The 19834-nt window shown below is 39.3% G+C and overlaps 1 protein-coding gene across 3 annotated transcripts in view; it reads right to left on the bottom strand.

The window, feature by feature from the left end:
* The window catches only part of BMX (BMX non-receptor tyrosine kinase), a 57798-nt gene extending 42104 nt beyond the window's left edge, over positions 1-15694 (bottom strand). For 2 of the 3 annotated variants that reach the window (XM_054471963.1, XM_054471964.1), the window contains exons 1-5: positions 15561-15694; positions 8016-8162; positions 7074-7178; positions 4992-5073; positions 266-385 (exon numbers count right to left, since the gene is read on the bottom strand). In XM_054471963.1, the coding sequence (XP_054327938.1) occupies positions 266-385; positions 4992-5073; positions 7074-7178; positions 8016-8162; positions 15561-15563 (457 nt within the window). In that variant the 5' untranslated portion in view covers positions 15564-15694. The remainder of the gene's footprint in view (positions 1-265; positions 386-4991; positions 5074-7073; positions 7179-8015; positions 8163-15560) is intronic. The other variant, XM_054471965.1, reaches the window with a different exon arrangement.
* Between the last annotated feature and the right edge of the window lie 4140 nt (positions 15695-19834).

The raw sequence follows: 19834 nt of genomic DNA, 5'->3' as shown, positions 1-19834 counted from the left end.
GATTAATGATTCAAATTTAAAAAATTTTTCTCATGAAATGAAAGAATGGCAGATGTTAATATTGTTATTATCTTAATGGCTATGACTCAGTTGACCCTAGAATGAGATTTCATTTGTCACATAGCATCTGCAAGGCTGAATTTTCATGATGCCAACCAATCTGGCACATCTTGTTTTCTGGCAAGCTCTTCTGGCCTCTGGCAGGTTTAGCCTAATGGAGCACTATCCACCCAACGTCCAGTCCAACAGAGGAATCACACATTACATGCTTCCCAGAGGGTACATCCTGGGGCTGCTTTACAACTCTGCTGGCAACACAGGAACTTCCCGTCCACGAAGAACCCACTGTGGTATTTGACCAGCAGGTGGGGGTTACCCCTTATCTCTGAGGAGCAGACAGGAAGAAAACAAGACGTTAGCAAACGTTGATCCAAGAGGAGAAACATTCAGTAAGTGCTGTTATCACAGAACAATAAAAACCCCATTTGGCCAGCAACCAAGGTAAGAGCAAATGGTTCCGGAAGGATATAGGTCTTTCACTCAACAGTTAATAAGCCAAAAATAAAAAAGAAAAGTCTAACCACGAGTATGTTGACAACAACACAATTACATACCATTTTTGAAGAAAAAATAACTAGTAAAATGCATATACAGATCAGCTTGATGTTAGGATTTTAGAGATATATCTGTAAAGAAAGTGAGTGGGTTACAACACATGGTGTTTTCTTGTGGCAGAAGGGGAAGGGTGGGGCTAAATTTTAGCAAAAGGTTCTAAAAAAAAAGGCCTGGATAAACATACACTTCCATCTACTTTTTATTGTGAAAATTTTCAAATGTACAGAAAAGTTGCAAGAATAAGATTAACACAATGAGCATCCATATGCCTTTTACCTAGATTCACCAATTATTAACTGATTGCCACATTTGCTGTATCTCTTTCTCTCTGTACATATGTATTATTCTTTAAATTTTAAAATCATTATTATATTGTGCTTAATAATTTATGAGGAAGTAGTAGATGGTATGACCTAAATAATGTCATCCATAAATGCTTCAGCACATAACTTATATTAACAAGGATGTTCCCTTGTATAACTGTGATACGATTATCAAACTCAGGAAATTTAACACTGATACAATATTATTATTATTAATTTTTTAATTCTTTAATTTTTGTTTTACTTTAAGTTCTGGGATACATGTGCAGAACGTGCACGTTTGTTACATAGGGATACATGTGCCATGGTGGTTTGCTGCACCCATCAACCCATCATCTAGGTTTTAAGCCCCCCATGCGTTAGGTATCTGTCCTAATGCTCTCCCACTCCTTGCCCCTCATCCCCCAACAGGCCCTGGTGTGTGATGTTCTCCTCCCTGTGTCCGTGTGTTCTCATTGTTCAACTGTCACTTATGAGTGAGAACATGCGGTGATTGGTTTTCTGTTCCTATGTTAGTTTGCTGAGAATGATGGCTTCCAGCTTCATCCATGTCCCTGCAAAGGAGATGAACTCATTCTTTTTTATGGCTGCATTTCTTATTTAAAATATATTTCATCTTTAAAATTTTTCTAATTATTCCAGTAATGGCCTTTATAATCACTCACTTTTTTTTGATCAAGGATCCAATTCAAAATCAAACATGGCACTTAGTTTCCCTTAATTTAGAACTGTTTCTCATCCCTTCCTTGACTTCTGTGACTTTGACATATTTATACTAAGGAATGAATGGTTTATGGGGCTACTTTCCTAGGAATATATGCATATTTTAAAAAGCCATGGGAATAGGGCAATGTATAATTCAAATAAATGAAATTGTAATCTATAACAAATTAGCCTCTTTTGAAATACAACAGAGAAACCTACAAGATCTTAGTATATTTTAAGAAGAGTATCTAGGTGAGAAGGGCTGGTTCTATGTGTGCATTTAACTCTTTCTCTCTTGACTTTATGTTCATCTTGAGGTTTCCTTATGTTGATCCCAGGAGAGTTATGCTTATCCTTACAGTCCTCACTCAAGGAAGCGTATGGAGATAATAATTACTCTGCTGGGTCATTGGGAGGCTGTTAGATAATGTATGTAAAGCACCCAGCAGTGTTTGGCCCAGAGTAAGTAGGTGTTCAATAAACAGTGGGCTTTAGTGATATCATTCCCTTAATTTAACTTAGCTCAGTTTAGCTGAAAATTCTGGCATTAAAAAACTTTACTAATGAGAATTAAAGGGAAATTATGACAGAAATCACAAAAGGCAAAAAGAGTTAAAATTATAAAACATAAGTTTCCGATTTTGGTTCCAAACGGCCATTGCAATCTCTTGGGCACATTACTTGCCTTCCTGCTCTCTAAGCTTCTGGCCTCCACGTGTTGGGATTCCTATTATTTCCTTACTACATGGATTTGGTTTCCTGGGTAACTAATTCTTTTTCCAACCAAATCCAAAAGTCTACATTGCAACAGTCTCACCACCTAATAACGACAATAAGAGGAACTCATATATTCATATATCTATAGGACTTTACATTTATGTATTTTCCTTTACATATGTCCTCTAATTTAATCGATTCAAGAACCTGAGGGGTAGCTATTGTTATTACACCTCTCACAGAGTTAGGTAAACTGAAGTGCAGAGAGGTAGTACAATTGCTCAAGTTCACAAGCTTAATAAATAGCAGACCTGAGACTCAGCCTCAGGCTTTTTCTACTACATTACGAGGTACAGGTGCCAACTCCTCTGCAAAACCCCCTTCTGTTTTAATTTTTGGAAGGAAGAGCACATTTTTTCCACATCTGGTTAGCTGAATTCAGAAGCATGATAGTTGACACACACTCCTATGTTACCACTGAATCAGCCCAAACCTTCCAAGTGTAGGTTAACATCTGGAAAATTCTGTCTTAAATGTCTACCTCAGTTTATAATGCTTGAGCCAAATAGTAGACACAGAAGGCAGGAGGAGTCATTATAGCACAATGAAACTTTGTAGGGGAGAATATTTGAGCAGGAGAACCTCTTTGTTTTCCTGCAGCAGGTTGGTTGGCCTACTTGACAGCAAATCCCACGCACCTTCTTTCTCACTGTCTTCCAGCACAGAGACTGGAAAAAAAAAAGATACTGTCTTCTTGCCTCCTTTGTACACATCAATGGCCATCAGATATAGTTCTGGATGATGTGACATAAGCACAGGTTTGCAGGGAGGCTTCTGGGAAGGCTTGGAATCTCTCCTGCAGCCTCTAAGGATAACAGAGCAGAAAGCTAGGAGGAGCCTGCATCCCTACTGACTTCACTGAGTTGCTGCACTAGCCCTTGACTGACTGCCTATCTTTGCATTTGTTACTGTGGGAGAAGAACAAAAGTGAATTTGTTTCAGCAACTGTTTGATGTCTTTACCTGCAGCCCAAAATATCACTGACTGATACAAACCACTTATTGTGCATGGAGACAAACCACTTATTGTGCATATGGCAGCTGTAGTGATGGGGACTCTCTGCAGTTTTATGAGGGGCTAGGAGATGTGTTTTTTGCTTCTTTCTCTGCTCTTCCTTTACATTTCGTATATCTTCACATGAGCTTCTCAGACACATGAGATCTAGCAGGGCATGACCAAGAGCTGTACATAGGACATAGCACCTACCGCTCAGGAAATTCCACCAAAGGAGACTAAATGGGAAGCAGAATCTTAGAGCTCCTCCTAGAAGCCCTACAGTAACCACAGTGACTCATGTTTGTGCATAAGATATTTTAATATATTTATGAGTGTCTCATCTGTGGCTCGTGACTGCTCTAGGAGAAAAGAAATGTGATCTCCTATTTGACAGGTCAGGATTAACTTAAACCCAGAGATGGTAGATGATTTTATTAGGTGACACAGCAAAGCAGGACTTTGCTGCAGGTGTGTCTAACTCTAGAGGGGTTGCCTTTCTCATTTCAATGAGCTGGTGGTGGGTAGAGGGGAGCTTCTGTCCCCCAATGGACCACTTGCTACCCGCAGAATGGGTTGCTAAACCTCTTTATGCAAAGGAAAAATTAAGCCCTATGTGTGAGAAGGGTGTATTTGCATCAAAGTGGAGTAACTGTGTGTAATTTAAGGTGTACCAAGAAAGAACCATAACCTAAAACTTAAATAAAATAAAATAAAATAAAATAAAATAAAATAAAATAAAATCTTCCTCCATCTAGGAGCATAATACCTGAAATTTCACAAATGGAGCCATTCATTTGAGTTAAATATTGTCTTCACACCATTACCCATCTTGAAAATATCACAGAGGGAAATACTATAGTGCCAAATCATTAACAATGATTCTCTCCCTTCTACCAAAAGTTGTTACCAGGGCGGCCTAAACATCACTGAATAAAAGCTTCATTAAATCTTCAGTTTTGCCTAGCATTTACAATGTATTGGTTAAAAAATCAGGTTTAGGTAATTGAGTTCTGAGTCCCTCGTTACTGTATCTATGACATTGGCCATGTTTTAAAAACTTTACTTGTCTGAAAAATGGAGAATAACATTACCCCTTTCAATAGAGTTGTCAAGAGGGTTACCTTAAAAAATGTTTTACAAGCATTTGATAAAGTAGCTGGCAAATGGTAAATGCTCAGTATAAGTATTAGATGTAACTTTCTATAAACATCAAAAGTGTGGTAGCTACAGGACTTGACATAGCCCCATGATGACCTAGACTTTCCCCTGGTAAAGGAAAGCATACTGAGTGGAGAGCAGGTGGCCTGGCTTCCCCTAAGCTGCTGGGAAGGCACAATACTGGCTCTGTGCGGGCCAGGGAATCCGATCCACAGTCTTCCTGTATCTAACAATGAGAAAGCAAAAATGAGGATGAGTCTGACACATTCCCTGAGGTTGGTAGGAAAATCAGTAGATTGTCTCTTGGCATTGAGTCTTTTTACTGCCATGTCTCTCCTCCACCAAGCCTCAAAAAACGACTCTCTTTGATGACTTTTTTTTGACCTTTCTCTTTCAACATTTCTTTTTTTGAATTACCTTTTTGTAATGCTTTCAACCACTGACTTCGGCTCTCTTCATTTGATGCATAGACATAGAGAAGCCCATCTTTATAGACAATCTGGAAAGGAAAATATTTGGTGTGTTTATATATAATTGCACCATACTTCACTTTGGTGCACCTGCAAATTTTTTGTCATCCAAAAGAAACCTTGAGTTTGCTTATATAATATACATTAGCTCTGGAATTAGATGAAAAAAATTTGCTTAAAAAATCCTCCAGTTATCAATTTGTTTTATCCCAGACACTTCTATACTTTGGAAAATTACAGCGATGATGTACCTAATAGTATTGGTGAACACTGAGTTCTCATCAGGGACACCCTGGACTATGGACATTAATATGTTAGACATTACACGTGTCTTAGTATTGTTCTGGTCCATTTGCCTACGCAGTGCATGATTTCCTTACAGCCCATTGGAAAATGTTTAACTGCTCTATCTTTAAAAATACCTTCAGGGATGGAATGTTCTTTACTCTGCTATGTCATCTCTGCCAATATCCATATATTCTGATCATTATACAGTTTATACTTACATTGAGTAAAAATATGTCTCCCTGTTACTTCCATCTGTTTCATCATGTGGCACCCCAGGAATCCCCAAAATATATACTTTTCTGTTTCTTAAGACAAACGTTTAAACGTTTGAAGATTACAATATCTTCTCCAGATCCTTCTCTAGTTTATTCAACTCTTGTTGGTAAATATACACAGCGTTTGTTAAACACTTACTAGTTTCTGGGCTCTTTCCTAGCTACTTCAGTATTTTAATCTTATTTCAACTCTGTGAGAAATAGAAGTTGAGTATGTGTTTACGGTTGCACAAGTATAAGTGGTGGAACTAGGAACTCTGTGGGGGCTCCAAGCCTGTGATCTTTTGAGCACTATGCCTCTATGAGGTGAGTTTGCAGCATCTTCCATGAGCATGCCCTCCCCTGGTTTCTCCCAATTGGGTAATTTTTTAAATGAAAACAATGTTTATGTAGAGATGAGGTCTCGCTATGTTGCCCAGGCTAGTCTTGAACTCCCAGCCTTAAGTGATCCTCCCTCCTTGGCCTACCAAAGTGCTGGGATAACAGTCATGAACCACTGTGCCTGGCCTGGTAATATTTTTTCCAAATGGGAAGTTTGGGTTGTTAATCAACTGGATTATTGTATTTCATTTTTGGCCACAGGTTCCTAATACTAGCACTGGGTAGTCAGGCCATCTGAAAGACAATCCATCTACCTTTAGATCAGAAATGTAAGTTTTTATGCTATAAGAAAAGCAGGGCATGACTTAGATTAGGCCACTTCCAAAAGGTACTGCCAGCATACACTCCATACCATACCATTGTTTAAAATACTTCAGGGTAAAATGAAAACTTAGCATGGTCACCTCTCCAGGCTCAGCTCTTTCACTGTCACATGGGCTTCTCTATTCATAGGGACTACTTAGTGCTCTCTAAATGTGTCATACTATTTCACTCATCAGTGCCTTGACACCTGCTGCTTCCTTTGTCCCACTGTCCTTCTCATATTTGCTGGGTTAAATTTTACTTGTCCTTCCCAGCTTGAGTGTCACCTCCAGTAGAATATCTCTCTAGCCTCTTGGAGTGAGGAATGAAGCTTCCACATCCTGGGACTCCATGGATGCATTCTGCTGACCTCCACCTTAACACTCACCCTCACTGCTTTGTAATGGTCTGTGTATTAGTCTATTTTGCCACTTCCCTGTAAATGCCTTGGGGTAGGGGCAGTGTTTTGTTCCCCATAATATGCCTACTACTGTGTACCACATCGGAGATACTCGACAATGTTTGTTAAAAGAGATGATCAGACCTGAGGCAGGTCAGGTCACTGCGACTTACGCTCCTGTCTTGCTTCCGTTCCCTTCCCTCCAGGGAAGGCAGATTGGTGGACAGAATTTTAGCAAAATGCCCAACTCCCATGTGGGCATATTCCAAGCCTTGTTTAGATTATTTTGAAATATCATTATTTTTCCTAGATATACTGAGTTCATGATAGAAAAATTAAAGGAAGAACCATCCACCCAATGCAATGTTGTTCTTCCCTTTACCTGAAATGGGTACTGTCTCTCCACAGGCGTCTGCTCCTCGAGATTTACTTTCTCCACACATCTGATTTTCTTAATTTCAATTGAGCCTTTTCTGCTGCCCCTTTTCTGAATTAAAAAACAAAATGTAAGATACTTCCTGCAATACATCATGGTGTACAAGGAAAGGCATAAAGCTCAAGTTATGCTTGAGAGGGAGATTGGGGTAGGGGGTGGGCAATGGAGAGTCACTTCCTATTACTCCGTAATAGTCAAAATCCAATGACAACATAATCTATTCCTTGAGTCTGGACACAAACGCATATATTCCAGTGGTTAATAATCTTGTCTGATTATCTTGAAATGTGTTTCAAATCACCTACCATGTGGTTAATATACTCAGGAAAATCAAGATTTAACTTCTGCAAACCATCTTCATTTTGGCTCAATCTTATGACAGTATTTCAGTATTTTTACTATAGTAGAATTCTCAACTGTACAGGAATAGTCTTATTTCTAGCACTGTTTTAAGGCACTGTTGCCATTTAAGGCTGGGTAATTATTTGTTGTGAGGACTGTCCTGTGCACTGCAGGATGGTTAGCTGCATTCTTGGCCTCTACTCACTAGACGCCTTTAACACTTACTGTTCCTATCCCCCAGTTGGAATAACCCAAAATATCTCCAGTCTTTTCCCAATGTCACCTGGGGAGCAAAAATGCCCTCAGTTGAGAACCACTGTTCTAAAGTTATAATTTGCCTTAGTAAAGTTAACTAATGTTTTAAAATCCTTTATCTTGAATTCATTATACTTTCATTAAGAAAAGGTCATGTGATAACTGGATAGAAGAGGATCTTCACTGTGTAAGTTAAGAAACCTGATATTCTTTCATTATGATCAAGTACTTTGTGGAGACTGAGGAAAAATAACAAATAGTATAAAAATAATGGAACACATGATGTCTCACCATTTTGTCATATTCATAGTAGGAAAGGTTTGTTTTGGTCAAAACAAAAAGCCGTTCTTTGTAATTATTTGGTGACATTTTCTTCTTTTGCTGTGACCTTTTGAGAAGAAGTTCTTCTAGAATAGATTTTGTATCCATATTATCATCCTAAACAAAATAAATAATTAAAATGAGTATTTGCAGCATCTAGGTAAGTTCTCTTTAACCTTCAAATCTTTTCCTCAATGATTTCCTATTAAGGGATAATATAAATGCTAATTTTAATAAATGAGACTGATTTAGGATTATAGAATAAATTACACAATAGCTACAGTTTTTATGCTGCCTTTGCTTTGGGTTTTATAAATATGTTGATTTTTAAAAAGCACTTTATACATTTGACTCCTCCCACTGTGGATAATAAATTCATCATCTTTGCCCCATTCTCCAGACCACCTTATCAAAATGCTCCTTACTTTTTAAACATTCTATATGTATTGGTTGAATTAAATTGGATATAATAAAACTTCAGAAAATTTAACTCCAGACGGCTCACAATTTATGAAGTAATGGCCTGTAATTTGACCAAATTACCCAAACCACTATGAGACACTGACATTATTGTAAATAACATCTGCAGCCCCTGATCATGACCAGATCTTTAACATAAATTACACAGGTATAATTTTCAATATCTATGAGAATTTAAAATCAAAGTGAATGCCTAAGATAAGATAAAATGAGGAAAATGTATGAGGGTGCACTAACAGATGCTATCAAAAGAGATTTAAAAGACCTGAAAAAATGAGTACATTTACAAAGTAAAAACACCCTTCCTTTTTATCCCAAAATCATGTAAAACATTAAAACTTAAGGTATTTCTGAAAAATAAATGCATTAATTTTCTAATTCTACTAAGACAGTTACTGCAACCCTCAGTCTAATATCAGGTCTGATCATGAAAAGTAGCAATGTTGAGCAGTAGGCCAGAGAGACAAACTTTCTTATGTTCTTCTTTGTTTTGTCAAATTGCATCATTATTTGAATTCACATGCCCAATAGTTAAAATCTTTCTTTATTGATAATCCGAAGGCTTTACTCACCTTAGACTCGCTAGAGCCGAAGTATACGTGTGGGTCCTTAATTTTGACTCTCAAGCTCTAAGCAAAAAGTTACTGCTTTGAGGCACCATCACTCATATTCCCTCTGGCTATGCCAGGGTCATGCATTAAAAAGAAGATATTTGCATCCCACTCATCAGTCTTGATCAGGAAGCACCCACACAGGCATTGCTCTGTCTGCATGGAGGCGGGTGCCAAGTGAACCCATCCAATCACTAGAGGGCACTTCTCACTGGCCTGGGAGTACGATGGACCCACTATGGCAGAAGAGTGAAATGAAAGGGAGACTAAGAAATACAGCCTGGCATTGAATTAACCATGGTTGGCTCCAACCAGCTTTCCTCCTAACGTAGACCACACAACTCTGAAAGTGGAATTAAGAAAACCAGCTTTTATTATTTACTACATAGAACAAAAGATTATTTATTAATTCCTAAAATGTCCTCCAAGGGCATTATTTGATTTTTAGACAAAAGTAGTGGAAATCTTATCCATTCAATATAATAAAGTCTTAATTACTTTTTGCCTGGGATATTGTTTTAGCTATTTAAAAAGGATAATTATTTCACAAAAGTATAATGGGTTTCTTCTGAGTACAATGGGTGCTATTTGCCATGGTCACTTGTTTCTTTGCCCAGTGATCAAAGACAGGCAGAGATCAGGGTATAGTAGAGCCTATGGAGGTAGGTAGCATGCCTTCCTTTTATCTGTGCTTCCATTGTGAACTCTACATATCCACCTGCCCAGATAAGCTTATTTTCTACATCCAAAGTCTGTGGCCAGAAGAGAATTTGCTCGGAGTCTTATGGAAACAATGAGGGTCTACTTTTTTTGAGTGAAAGCCTCCTTTGGGGAGGCAATATCACACAGGGCATAGTTGTAGGGTACTTTTGCCTTTTATATTTCTGTATTTTACTAATGAAGCAGAAGGAGAAAACTGTGAAAACTCTTGTCAATTTTTTATATCCACAGCTGAAACATCATTCCTCAAAGCAGAGTGCTAATTAAATAGATCCGATTAGTTGAATAGAAAATTTACTTTTTAATTTTTTTAGATGCTGAATCAATTTGTGACATTAACAACACTATTTTAAAAATGTAAAAATCCCAATGTCCAAGGTTCTATTCAGTCTTTCCCGGTATTATGTGCTGGTATACATATTTTTCTGTCTATAGAACTTTCACACCTAGGCAGGGCACAGTGTCTCATGCCTGTAATCCCAGCATATTGCACATTAGGAGGCTGAGGAGGGAGGATCGCTTGAGGTCAGGAGTTTGAGACCAGCCTGGGAAACATAGTGAGATCCTGTCTCTAGAAAATTTTTTGACAAATTAGCAGACATGGTGGCATGCACCTGTAGTCCCAGCTACTAGGGAGGCTGAGGCAAGAGGATCACGCCACTGCACTCCAGCCTGGGCGATAGAGGGAGACCCTATCTTTTAAAAAAATAATAATCATAATAAAGAAAGAAAAAGAAAAGAAAAAACTTTTATGTGCATCACACTAAAGGTGAGAATTTTTGGAATTTTATATAAAAAATTAATAAGATGAGTCACAGAGACCACTGACAAATTCACAAAGTTGCCTCTGTATATCGAAAGGAAGAACATTGAGTAAAAAGGAAGGTATTGAGCCCTCAAGCACCTTCTCCAGTAAACCTCCAAGGGTTTACAAGCGTTGTTGCATCTGATGAAATATAACTTGTGAAATTTCAACATAATTGTTCATTTCAAAATCCTGCCCTTTATACATTTTTTGCTTTCATTTTAAGATTCATATGCAATATATGTTTATTCTATAAAGCCAAGAGATACAGACAGGGAAAAGAAAAACACAGCACATCTCTAGATGTTTTTCTTTTCAAATATTTATGTACATATGCTTATTTTCTCAAAGATGGGTTCACATACTGTGCACTTGAGTCTGTAATATGTTGTTCTCGTGTAACAAATACCTGAAGCCACACGTTTTTGAGGTACCCATCCAAAAGGAACAGTCCTTCAAAGCTCCACTCCCTAAGCTGGGCTACTGAGGCTTCCTAACAGTCTTGAAGGACCCCACCTTGATGACTCAAGCTTTTTTCATTTCCAGATCAGTTTCTTCTAAGATAAACCATGTGGTTTCTGCTCAGGCTTGGACTTGCCTTTCTCCTTCTATTTACTTCTGTCCCTTCCTTATACTTCTCCTTTCTCCTCTACATGGCCTAAATTCTAATTTGAAAACATTTCTATGGTCTCTCTTGATATAGAAGGATAGTTGGATAGTTGCTGATGATTAATTTTTAGAAATGCAATATCTTCCCCCCTTGTATTTTGACAATAAATAAACAGGGCTTACTGTTAAGTCAAATGCCTGTCCAACAACTAGCAAACCCTGCTCTTCTTACACTTATTTAGGGAAAATTCAGTTGGAAAGGTGAAACAAAAAACCTTTTATAGTAAAATGAGATCCTAAACCCAGTCAGTATTAACAAGAAATCTATTTCCATAAAGGAGCTAGTGGGATCTGGGTGGACTCTCATATTACCACCCACATAGAATAGACCTATCAATTTGCTTACCAAATAGCCCAGGCTGCCTATTTCCATAAACATATGAAACTAGAAAGTGATTAAGGCACAGAGGAGACACAAAAACCTGGCAGAAATCAATATAGTATTTCCTATAAGGAAGCCAGCAGCCATTCGTTAACCTCTTACATACATAAAACGTGTGTGTTGAATTAACATGACTTGTAATCACTATAGTTTTTTAGGATTTATAAGGAAATGATGTCATGAGAGTAAGAAGTTCAAGTCGGCAGTTCTATTTGGCATGCTTGATTTTGAGCCTACAGTGTGTCCAACATTGAGTGACTGGTTCCAGAAATAAAGATCAGCTGTCCGTGGCCCTGAGTGATGATGAACAAGTTTGAGAGATGGGCTCCATAACTAATTAATATGAAAGATTGCTGTGGGGTGGCAGACTCGGAAGGCATTGAGGAGGTTACAGAACTGTCATTTGTAAACTGTGTCACCCTGGCCAAACCCCTTCCCTGCACTAACCTTCAGTTTTCTGATCTGTAAAATGAGATAGGTAACAACTCTCTTACTTTACGGGACTTAAATGAGAAACCTTATGTGAAAGTATTTGGCACATTGTGGGTACCAACTATGTTTTAAAAAAGAAAAGATGGGGAAAAAAATGTAGGTGCTAGAGTAGAGTCTATTCGCTTTGCTATGAAAGGTCCAAGGAAGGAAAAGTTGTTTTTTTCTTAAGGTAACCAAGTAAGATATTTTAGAAGGGAGCACATTGAAATTAGACTTTGAAGGATGAGAGTGATTTTATGATAATGATCCTAGCCAATGCTTAAGGAGGGCTCACTATGTGCCAGGCTGTTTAGAGTTTCCTGGTCACAACTGCTCTATGGGGTAGGTCATGACACCTCCACCTTATGGAGTAGGCCAGAACACCCCCACCCTATGGGATATTTTGTGATACTCCCAGCCCATGGGATAGGTTGTGACACATTCACCCTATAGAGTAAGTTGTAATATCATTCCCTGCTTATAGCTTATGGAGCTGCAATAGATAAATAAATTGCCCAGGTCACACTGCTAGTGGGTGGAGCTAGATTTGAATCCCAGCAGTCTAACTCCACAGCCCATATTCGTGACCATGCTACTAATGGTAGAGAAGGACATGCCTGCTGTGTGACCCTCCTAAACCAGAAACTGCTCTAACCTAAATACAGGAAGGCAGTCACAGGATGTCAAATCTTATAGGAAACCTGGAAGTCATTTTACAGATGTAACACTGAGCCCCAGCAGCCTAAGTGACTTAGCCAGTACTGTTAACCAGTGACCTAAGAGGCATGGCCCTGGGAGCCAGCTTCAGGTGTCATACCTGTACACCATCCACTCCATGATGGCAGTCCCCAAACAGAGTAGGAGATATCTGTGTGTTCAGCCAAACATACTACAGCTTTGCTAAGGGACATAGTTTGGTGAAACTACCCATAAATCTGAGTCTTAACAGACCCGTGCAAGAGACATTTTATTGGAAATATCAGAAAGATGTTACCTATAATCTTTCAATAGGAATCTCCTGCTGAAAGGCAGTGTTAAATAGCAAAATTTGAAAACACATTCTGAAAATAGGTAAGAACATACAACCTCAAAAGTTGGAATAAATTCTCAGTGGTACAGAAAGGGAGCAGGAAACAGGATACCAAGGGAGACAGGGTTATCTAGTTAAATGGCCATTGGATAGTTCCCTCAACCAGGAAGTGTATTCTCTGACTGGCTCAGGGTGGTGCCTTTAAAAATTTATCTTTTAAAATTCAGAGATAAGGATAGCAATTCCTTACCCTTTGACTTGGTTTAGTTATCCTCTCTTACTTTACATGCCATATAGCTAAAGATTTTGGTAGGTGTCAAGATGTTAATACATGTGGTGGGAGGGCAGTAGAGCAGGAAGGGTGGGAAAGAAAGGGAAGACACTCCAAGTGGGTCGGGATCTGGAAGAGAAACTGGAGGGCCCTGTGACAAACTTGATCTTCAAATATTTGCCCAAATGCCAGGCCCGCTTATCTTCCTGCTAAATAACCGAACAAAATGTGATGGTAGGTTTAAACAAGAACAAAAAGTTTGACTGAGAATCAAGTAAAGTGGTTCAAAAAGTCTTAGGATGCTGGCCAAAGACAAATACTGGCTTCACAGAACCTGACAGATCCTTATTTCACATGATGTTATGCAGGAGAGGGAAAGTTAAAGTTGATCTTGGCATGATATGGACAGGAATCTTTTAACATTGACAGTCAAATTCTCAGCATCTTGGAGCATCATACCTTAATTGATCCAAAATAAGTGTATAAAAACCAGACACTTTGGGAAGATCATTTTTTCACAAAGAAGGCAAGAATCTTAATGCTAGTCCTTTTGGAGCTAAGTTTTGCTTTAGGTGTGAGATTAATCTTCAGTGCCCCATAGAGCTTTTCTAAGTCTTTTCTTCTTTTCAGTAACCTCTTTCTTTCTGCTCCCTCTCCTCTGCCTAGGGCACTCTCTCTAGGCGCTTTCCTTAGGAGAAAAGCAAAAAGTAATAAATCCATGAGCTAGCATCTCATGCTGAATTAATCATGTAACACTGCTTTCATGATGCCGGTTAGTGCAAGTGAAAGCACCGAGCTGGGTTCGAATCCCTGCTCTGTCTCTATGGAATCTGTCATGTTACTTAACCCAGCTAAACCTCAGTTTCCCCATCTGTAAAGGCAGTGAAACAATAATCACTTCGAAGGGTTATGAGTAGTCAAGAGAAAATGGCAGCCTAATGCCCAACACCCTAGTAGATATTCTAAAAACTTATGTCCCTTCTGATCACTCCATAGGCAAAGTTTTAAAAAAGACCATGGCAAAGTTAAAAAACTAAAGACAATGAAATAATAATGATCCTTAATGATAAAATTTTACTTCCCATCCCTCTGTCCCCAGCTCCTGGGTATAGGAGATAATGGGAGGCAGGAACACCTCCTCATGTATTGCCATGTCAACAAACACCAGTCCATAGTAGGTTTGTCACAGACTTTCCATCCTGAGACGAGTTACCATAAAACGAGGTTGAAACATCCCCTTATTGACTGTGTATTTGTGCCACCATATTTCCTACAAATAAATACTTGGATGTGACTCAAAGTGTGGTCCGTGCACTTGCATCATCTGGGCGCTCATTAGACATGCAGACTCTCAGTTCCCACCCGAGACCTCGCGCAGCCAAATCTTCATTTAAGCAAGATCCCCAGGTGATCCATGTGCACAGGAAAGCTTGAGAAGCACTTATATGGACCACAAAGTTGTACTTCTTTTCAAATCCAATGAAATCATTGTGGCCCACAAAATCTTTAAAAATTATATGGATGTGAGTACAACTGTATGGTTCACCTCCCTCCCACCTATCTCCATCTAAAATACACAAAGCACTTGATTTAGGGAGACCTCAGGAACCTAAGAGCAAATATTTGTAGCTAAAGTAACATCATAAAAACACAGTTAAAGAAGGTATAAGGAACATTTCTATGTCTCTTTGGAAGCAGTTATGAGGCCAATATGAAAGGCTATGGAAAGGCAATACCTAAAGAAGAGGATGGAGAAAATTAGCAGAGAATACACACAAAGCTAGATAGAACTGGTGGTGATACACAAACAACCTGAGAGCTTCCCTAACTGAGATTTTGAGCAAGGAGTGAATTTACAGTGAAATTATAGCAGTTTCAGCCATTGGCCTCCAAATTACCTGGTCCCATCTAAAGTCCCAGAGAAAGCCCTAGCAATTTCATATTAAAAATGTTGTACTATTTTTCTTAAAGTGAGCTTCCCAAAGTTTGTAACTTCAGGCCCCACAACACCAGAAACCAAACCTATTTTTCCCCATAGTATATGACACTGAGTAGCCACCTGCCGCTTAAACGCACCATCTCGGCTTGTTCCGTGCTTGCCTGGGTCCGCCGCGGTGGTTGGTCTGCTCTTGCAGGAACACAGCCGCGGCTGTCCTGTTTCCAGAAGCAAATTGTTTCACATTTTCCTGGCTGCCGGGTCAGAAATGGCTACATTACTCAGTGCCCCCAACACGTTTATTGTCCTACAGAGCCTTACACAATCCCACAGGAAACCACGCTCAACACTTAGCCAACACTTGTTGATCTGATTGAATGCAACAAAAACGGAGACAAAAGCATACTTCATAAAGTTTCCAATTTTGATAACTATAGCTCCCACTTTTCCCAGGCAGCTCTTGGGTACATGTGATAACCCTGCCTTTGTTTGTAGAGCTCTATGCTGGAAAGGACAAGAAAATATCTCGGCAAAACCTGACTGCTGACGCTGACTTCTCTCACACGAGCCAGGAAACCATTAGGTAATGCCAAAGTGCACAGAGAATATGCAATGAAAACTTCAACTCAACATTTGGACAAAGGAAGGCCAGAGAATATGTAAGAACAGTTCATATGATGGAAAAGAAGCTTATTTATATAGTTTAAATTATTAAGAAATCCAGAAATGGAAAATAGATTGTTTTTGCTAAGGTATGGTACACCTAGATCGCAATGAAAAAGTGTGTCACTTGACATCATTATGACAGACACAACTTTTGGCTTCCCCCATTCCAGTATTTTCTCTGGTGCATACTGGCTGGCCATTTGTAATAAATCTAAGGACATATTTTATGTCCTGCTATGGATAGCCAAGGAAAGTAATCATCCTTTTGGCATGCATTGACACACTGTGTTTACTTATAAATTGTTGCTTACTGTAACTTATTTGTAAGTGTCTATGATGTGAAGAAGTCTTGGGTTGGCAGAGGAGAGTGAAGCTACTGACTTTCAAAGAGGTATTCTTTTGAGTGTACATGGAATTAGCATCATTTCTAGTAATTCGTTCAGTCAAGTCTTATTTGAGAACCTGCCATGTGCTGAGCATTCCGTTAGGGGTTGGAGACACAAGAGCAAACAGAAGAGAGGCAGCCCACATCTTCAAGGGGCTTATGTGTGTGTGTGGGGGGGGGGACCACAAATAATGGTTTAATTACAGTAGAGTATGGGAAAAATAACTTGCAGAAATATTTTTTAATATTTCAGTTTGGAAACTAGAATTTTGGGAAGGGAAAGGAGTCCTTCAGAAGAATTCAAAAGAGTGTAACTTACATTCAAATAGCAAATTAAAGTCACTGATGGATTCCAAATAGCTCTCCATTCTTTAGGAATATAGTAGGTAGTCATTCAAAAAATTAAGGGTGAAGCAGGGCAAGAGTGGCACAACAACCTGGCCAAATAAATTAATTCTACACTCTGCTAATTAATTTCCTTTTCCACATGGCGATTTGTATTTACTTCACAACTTATATATGGTAATATGGCAAAAGTTCGATTCTAGAATAAAAAGTAAACTTAGGGTAGGGGAAGGAGGAGTTGGTGATATGGTTTGGCTGTGTCCTCACCCAAATCTCATTTTGAATTGTAGTTCCCATAATCCCCACATGTTGTGGGAGGGACCTAGTGGGAGGTAATTGAATCATGGGAGTGGGTGTTTTTACCATGCTGTCCTCATGACAGTGAATAAGTCTCACCAGATCTGATGGTTTTATAAAGGGCAGTTCCCCTGCACATGCACTCTTGCTTGCCACCAGGTAAGACATGCCTTTGTTCTGCTTTCACCTTCCACCATGATTGTGAGGCCTCCCCAGTCATATGGAACTGTGAGTCCATTAAACCTCTTTTCCTTTATAAATTACCCAGTCTTGAGTATTTCTTCATAGCAGTATGAAAATGGACTAATACAGTTGGTGTAACTGTGGAAAAACCTGGGCACAATCTCTTGGGATTTCCATCCCTTCTTGGGGCATAAAACACCCAAGGGCAGCTGGGAGGAGTGGTTTCCTCTAAGGCAAAATGTCACAGATTTATTTACTTATTCTATTCATTCACTTCCTCTGCTACTTCTCCTGTTTCTTTGGCTCTGTATTTTCCATGAGTTTAGTTACATCTTAACTTTTGGCAACCTGCTATTATGACAATATGACTTCATTTACTCAAATTATACTCTGCATTGTCATCTTTACTCAGTTAGAATTTTAGGAATTTTCTCCTAAGCTTGTTCACCCAAGCCTTATAGCAGGCCACAACTAAAGGGACATGGCATGGGATAATTTGACTTCATGATGTGAACAAGCCTGTTTACTTGTGCTTACATTTTTAAAATGAAAAAGAACCTGGTAGAATCCATTGTCAGAGAGAGAGAGAGAAAGGGGGAAGGGGAGAGAGAGAGAGAGGAAGAAAGAAAATGAGATAATCAGAGTCCTTCTGGCTTGTGGCTGACCTGTATTTTTCTCTCACTTTAGAAAATTCACTTGACTCATGGCTTTAAACACCATCTATATGCTTATGACAGCCAGGACCTCTTCCCTGAATTCCAGACTCATGTTTGACTGTCAACTTGTCCATCTGTACTTGGGATATCTGATATATATATGTCAAAACTTGTCCAAAGTTGACCTCCTTATTCACACCCACCCCCCCACCCCCAAAACTAGTTTTTCCTACAGTCTTCCTCTTCTCAGCTAATAAGAACTCTCCCCCTCCAGTTGCTCTGGCTAAAGAATATGGAGTCATCCTTAATTTTTACCCTTCTCTTGCACCAAACGTTCAATCCTTCATGTGATAAGGTTAGCACTATCCTCAAATGTACCCCGTTTGGCCACTTTTCAATACCTCTACTGCCACCTACTGGTCTGAGTTGCCACCACCCCTGGGGGAATATTGTACCAGTCTCCTGACTGTTCTTCCACCCTCGCCCCTGCAGTCTATTCTTCACTGAGTGGCCAGAGTGATTCTTTAAATGTAAGTCACATCTTAGCACTTCTCCAGTCTGAACTCTTCGCTTGTCCCCCCTGTTCTGGTCCCCTAGGACTGTCTCTGACATCATCACATGATTATTCTACTTCATCTTACCACTCCTAAAACTGGCATCTTTTCTACTCCTCCAATATTCTGAGCAACATCTGCTCCAGGGCCATTGCATTGGCAGTATCCTCTGCTTGGCAAACTGTCCCAGATATCTGACTGGCTCGTGTCCTCATTTCCAGGTTCTGCTTCTAATGGCATCTTCCTAATAGCCCTACGCAGACCACCCTGTTTAATATCACAGCCTCACCCTCCACCCAGCACTCCAATCTCCCTTACTCTGCTCTGTGTTTTCTTTCTTCTACAGGACTCATCACCTTATAGCATAATACATAATTTACTTATTTATTACCTTTATTATTTGTCTCTCCTCACTAAAGAGTAAGACCACAAGGGCTCCAACAGCTTATCTCTGCAGTTTGAACTTTGCTCATGGGTATCTCTTCTTTGGGGACATCACTCCATTACCTCCTGCATGTATTCCTTCTGGTGCTAAAATAATCTGCTTGTAAGTTGGGATCAGATGTGAATTATTCACACTTACTAGAATTGAAGATTAACATGTCACCTCTCCTAAGGGTGCTTGCATATCAAACTTCAGGTTCAGTGCCGGAACAAACTGCCCTGTTTTTAATGAAAGGAAATGGGTGAGTAGGAGGTGGAGGTAGACACAAAAATGTTTGTTGTTTCCTTTTGTTATCACCCATGTCCTGTCCTGTCACCCATGAAACCTTTACATAGGCTGTTGGCATTTTGTCAATCTTACTCCTGTTTTTCTAGTGGGAGGTAAGTGTTTGTGGTCTACATGGACTTGGCGAACTATGAGCCCCATGAGTTTTTGTGAATAAAATTTATTGGAACACAGCCACTATTCCTGCCCCACGGCCTTTGCATTGATGGTATCCTCTACTTGGCAAACTGTCAAGTGTTGTCTATGTCTGCTTTCAGTCTACAACGGCAGAGTTGAATAGTTGAGACAGAGATTGTATGCTCACAAAGTCTCAAATACTTACTATCTGGCCTTCACAGAAATAAATCACCAAACTCATACTCTGGAAGCATCCTGCCAGCTTTGGAAGTGATCTTGCATCTTGGAATTTAGTTTAACAGCTCAATTCAACAGAGAGTCACTTCATTTACTGTGTACAAGGTGCTAGAGTTGGAAGCAAAGAAAGTAGACAAAGGGGTATAACATTTTGGAATCCTTCTAGTTCTGATTCCCACTGTGACTCAAATTATTTTTTTCCTGATTGTATCTGAAACATTTCAAAATATAGAAAAGTTAAAAA

Source organism: Pongo pygmaeus, chromosome X, assembly GCF_028885625.2.
Source record: "Pongo pygmaeus isolate AG05252 chromosome X, NHGRI_mPonPyg2-v2.0_pri, whole genome shotgun sequence".
In the NCBI taxonomy this organism is placed as follows: Eukaryota; Metazoa; Chordata; class Mammalia; order Primates; family Hominidae; genus Pongo; species Pongo pygmaeus.
This window is presented reverse-complemented; position numbering and strand designations above follow the sequence as displayed.